This window comes from Triticum aestivum, chromosome 2B (genome assembly GCF_018294505.1).
Source record: "Triticum aestivum cultivar Chinese Spring chromosome 2B, IWGSC CS RefSeq v2.1, whole genome shotgun sequence".
In the NCBI taxonomy this organism is placed as follows: domain Eukaryota; kingdom Viridiplantae; phylum Streptophyta; class Magnoliopsida; order Poales; family Poaceae; genus Triticum; species Triticum aestivum.
Genome location: NC_057798.1, coordinates 106,503,615 through 106,508,911, shown reverse-complemented (window position 1 = coordinate 106,508,911; position 5,297 = coordinate 106,503,615). Strand labels below are relative to the sequence as shown.

Genomic DNA, 5,297 nt, shown 5'->3' with positions numbered 1-5,297 from the left:
TTTGAAGATTTGTGAGCTCAATACGTGTATTGATAGCTTGGGCTTGGCTCTGGGCAGCGAACATGTCGTGGATGGCGCGCCAGACTTCAGCCGGCGTCTAGAGTGTGGCAACTTGAGCAAGGACGTCGTGGGAGAGGGAGCCCATCAGGTAGCCTTGGAGCTGTTGCTGCTGTGCAAACCAAAGGGATCGCGCAAAGTTCAGTACCTGTTCTTCTTTGCCTTCCTTGGTAATGGTGAGGGTGGCTGGCGGTGCCGGACTCTTCACGTCGAGATGATGTTCCATCTGCGCGCCCTTGATCTGGGGTAGGACGATGGCCTTCCAGAGCAGGAAGTTGCCCCATTAGTGCCGGTTCATAATTGAACCGAGACTAACGAGGTGAACATAAGATCGTTTTTCTACTAGTGCCAGTCTAGTAGAGGCTTACTAGGGACACGGTATTTTTGTCTATGTATCCATACATGTATCAAGTTTCCGATTAATACAATTCTAGCATGAATAATAAATATTTATCATGAAATAAGAAAATATAAAATAACAACTTTATTATTGCCTCTAGGGTATATTTCCTTCATCCAAAATGTCATTTCGTGATTAAATTTTACACGCACAACAAACATTTCTTAAAATATGTAAATAAATCAGATTTATTTTTAAATGCTTTTCTATTTTGTTTATTTTACTGTTTACACAAGGAGCATATGAGCTCAAATGTAGAAACTCCACGTCTTTGAAATACATGTTATAGTGATTCATTACACGGTTTTTTTTTCGCGGCTGTTGATAGGGCACTTACTAACTACTGTTCTTCAACATTGGGTGCTCTTAAATTGTAGAAATTTCATAGGACTTTTCAGGATCTTAATTCTTAAGCAACCCTTTTTATGGCGTGTCGATCAAATGAAATACTCCCTCTGTAAACTAATATAAAAGCGTTCAGAATACTAAAATAGTGATCTAAATGTTCTTATATTAATTTATGAAGGGAATACTTCCTATTATTTCTATAAGCTCGATTATTATGTCTTAAAAAACCTAGCAATTTGGACATCCACCCCAACCAGCACATAGGATCGAGCAATTTTTCTGCGTTTCTTTTGTCCAAACAACTATTCCTGCAAAGCACTATTACACCAACAAACCTGTCATGTTCATGTGTTTATCAATTAATGTCTTTCATCAATACATCAACTTCTTTTTATCACCTATCTCCTAGTACAAATGATCGTTAAAATCATCTAAGAAAATTCACCCGTCAAAGCCAAAATTACTTACTCCCTTCATTTCTATATACAATGCCACTTCATTTTTTTTGCCGACTTATTATTTTGGTCAATACAATATTGGTTATATGTCGTTAAAAATATATCATCGAAAAGTTTTTTGAAATGTACATCCAAAGACATACTTTTGTGGCATATAACTCATTTTTTGTTGATAAAATTAATAGTTGACATAAAATATAAAGTTACCTTGTATGAAAAACGAAGGGAGTATCAAAGTGTCTTGCACTTCTGGCATTCTCAACGAGTATTCTATCTTGGTTCACGGGAGAATTTAGCTTTTTTTATTTAACTAACCCGGTAGTATTTAGTTTTTTTTGGAGGGGGGGTGAGGGTATTTAGCCTGATGGGTTTTTGGTAGAATATATCAGACCGTTGTTATTTCTGCGAAAAAGAGAATCAACTTGTGGTTGGATGATTAGAGAGACTTTAGTATCCCAGTCCATCAGGGTTCAAATCCTGGTACTTGCATTTATTTCTGGATTTATTTCAGAATATTTGATGATGCGTATTTAATGGGAGGAGATTTAGAAAGTCTCAAAATGATATGCGAAAAAGCCGTGTACATATGGGCTGTTTGCCTTTAAAAAAAAGCACATGTGGGCTGTGGCAGCCCCCGACTGACTTATTTATTCTCCCCTAAAACAGTTGAAAAAACATCAAAAAAACGTTCACAAGAATGCCCACTAATTTGGCACGGCCTGTCCCTTGCCGCAGAGCCGCGCCATCCTCTGCAGCAGCGTCGCGATCTGCCGGTCGTCGCCGTTGTTCCGCGCCACCACCTCCCGCAGCTCCCTCGCGCGGCGCCTCGCCGCCACCCTTTCTCTCCCGTTGACAGCCGAGCGCACCGCCCGCGCCACGTCCTCCGCCTTGAACTCCCCGAACCGCTCCTGCTTCACGCGCGTGGCCGCCGCGCCCAGTTCCACCGCGAGGTTGGCGTTCAGCGGCTGGTCGATGTGCAGCGGCAGCGCCACCATCGGCACCCCCGCCGCCATGGACTCCAGCACCGAGCTCCACCCGCAGTGGGTCAGGAACGCGCCGCAGGACTGGTGCGACAGGATGCGCCACTGCGGCGCCCACCCTTCCACCACCAGCCCGCGCGCCGGCTTGAACCCCCGCGGCATGGACCTCGCCGCACCTCGGGCGTCGTCCTCCGCGTTCGGGAACCGCACCACCCACAGGTAGGGCACCCTGCTGAGCTCCAGCCCGCGCGCCATCTGCGCCATCTGGCGGTCTGACATGAAGTACTCGCTGCCGAAGGAGACGAGCACCACGGACCCCGGCTCCTTGCCGTCGAGCCACCGCATGATGCGGCCGCCGTCGCGCTTCCCCTCGGAGCCACCGGAGTCCACGAGCAACGGGCCGGTGGGCACGACCTCCTTGCCCACGAGCTGGGACAGGTAGTCCACGTACTTGCGCTCGATGTCGGCGCACGTCTTGATGGCCACGAACCCGGAGGAGCGCTCCAGGCTGAGCGGCAGGCGGTCGCGCTCGGGGATCTGGGCCGTGCTGTCGTCGCGGGAGATGAGCCGCGCCGTGTACTTGGCGTCCTCCTCGGCGCCGCCGAGGCTGATGCTCTCGAACGGGAAGGCGGTGGGGGTCTGTTCATTCTTGAGGCAGTGGACGACGAACGCCTTGGCGGCGGCGCTGAAGGTGTTGAAGTGGACCGCGGGCACGCCGCGCACCGCGGCCTCGAGCGGCGCCCACGGCTGGAGGAAGTCGTAGACGACAATGTCCGGGCAGAGCTGGTCGAGGAGCGCGCCGAAGCGTGGCACGGCGAGGTCGCAGGCGCGCTTGAGGGCCGGCATGAGGTGGGCGGGGAGGCCCTTGGTGGTGTGCAGCGCGGGCGGGAGGCCGGGGAGCGCCGGGAGGTGGAGCTCGACGAGCCTGACCCTGTCCGTCTGGTGGTGCGCGAGGGGCGCGAGGTTGGCCGGGGTGGAGACGAGGTGCACGACGACGTCGAGGTGGTGGTCGTCGGGGCTGGCGGCGACGAGGCGCTTGGCCAGCTCGAGGTACGGGTTGATGTGGCCGTGCGCCAGCCACGGGAACATGACCACGCGCATGCACTCGCGCTCCGCCTGCGCCATGGGCTGCGTCGTCATCGTGCCTGGCGCGCGGAGTCACTTTGCCTTGGCCACGTGCCGCCCGGGGCGCTAAGCGCGTGTCGGGCTTCTTCCATCACGTTCGAGATGGCTGTGTGACTCGATCTAAGACGGCGCACAAACTCGATTTCTTTTGCCGGAGCATGCTCCAGACCATAGTCCGTAAAACAAGAAAACAACTTTGTATAATACTTCCTTCATTTCAAAATAGATGACCCAACTTTGTATTAACTTTATACTAAAATTAGTATAAAGTTGGATCATCTATTTTGGAAGGGGGGAGTAACTAATAAAAACTATGAATACGATGCGAACGGAATTGCTAATGAAGTTCGAGCTCCATAGTCCATGGAGCCTTTAATTGGAAAAATTCAAAAAACATTTTTTCAGATTTTTATTTAAAAAAAATATGCACATACATATGGAAATCTAAAAAAACTGCCAATTTTTAGATGTTTGCAAAGTATCATGGTGAAACATATTTTTTATGCAAGCTAAAAGAATGAAACAACCACGTATTTCTAGCACATGTACCGTTCACCAGAAAAGTACATGATTTTTTACAGCTCACACCAATACGTATTTTCATGATGAAATTTCGCACACGTCTATTATACATCTATGAATACTTGTGTATTTATTTTTAAGGTTTTCTGAACTTAAAAATATGATTTATTTTTGGAATATGGTTTAAGTCCTATCAATGATACCTCGGCAGTGAGCCATCTTTGAATTTGTTCTGACATGCTTGAGAGAAGATAACCAAGGTGGCATTAGCACTGGAGGTGGCGTTTCAACGACATCTGCGTCGGCATCCATAGCAGGCGTGTCAACCGATAAGAACATGAGCTACACCGTCCTGGCAGGCGGCACCCTCACCGGTCAGAGCACCCTCGGCAGGTCCCTCCCTCCGTGTGCTTCTTGTCCGGGCGGGCTATGAGACTTCCATCTGGCTGCTCTAGATGAGCTCTTCATGGTACCTACCCTCTCCTCTCCTCTTTGAGATACCGCGTTTCAAGTTGTTCTTCTTCCCTGTGTAGTGCGCTATGCTAATGAATACATACAGAGGCAAGAGATGATAATTATGCATTATGCTAAGAGACTTAGCAGATTCAAGCCTTGAATCTTTACACACCCACCCAGTTCTATCTTCGAAATTTATGCATGTGTGATGTGGCGATTCAGTGCCTGGAATGAATCATCAATGCTGCTTGTGTGTCTTGTAAAGCAAAGCAGTCTTGCTCTTGTCTGTAATCTCAAGGCAATCAACGTTCTCAAACAAATCAACTTGTTACCAAGTTAGATGTTGGTCTTCTCATTTTATTCATGTTCTACATATGTCTTCCTTAAATTGGACAGGAAAACTACTCTTATGATGCTACTATCCACATTTTGTTAAACTGGGCCGACTAGCTAGCTACTTCCTCCGTATTTTGGGCGAAAGTTTGACTATATATTTTAACAAATAAAATATAAACTATACTCCTGTTCATGATGCTTGTGTGGTTGATGATCACATGCCAGTAACTCAATGATAAGCTGGGCCTTCTAAATAGCTCACTACATTTGCTGTCTTAGGACTACTCATTTCGGAACTTCACACATGAAAACATATTTTTCGCTTGTATTGGATTGCTGGTCACAGATCTTGTAGCAATGATGATATGATGTTCTTGAAGGGGAACTAACATAACATGCATTTTAAGGTCTTTTACTGCTCAAGGGCTGGAGTATTTGATATTTGATCTAGACCAGCTTTGTTCAAGGCATGTGTAGTGCAAGCGTTGTGCAACTTGTATTTTATTGTTAGATGACGAGGGATTTTGCCTTCTCCAGTGAGCAAGTTCATCCTGGAGAGGTCAGAACCTCATGCCTCTCTCTGCTAGCTAGCTACTCTTTAGAGTATTGATTTCA

At 47.4% G+C, this 5,297-nt stretch overlaps 1 protein-coding gene across 1 annotated transcript; it reads right to left on the bottom strand.

Moving 5' to 3' along the window:
- Positions 1-1,825: 1,825 nt before the first annotated feature.
- LOC123040677 (UDP-glucosyltransferase 29-like) lies at positions 1,826-3,427 on the bottom strand. The gene has a single exon (XM_044463454.1). The coding sequence runs from the start codon at positions 3,381-3,383 to the stop codon at positions 1,968-1,970; it is 1,416 nt and encodes a 471-aa protein (XP_044319389.1). The 5' UTR covers positions 3,384-3,427; the 3' UTR covers positions 1,826-1,967.
- Positions 3,428-5,297: the final 1,870 nt, after the last annotated feature.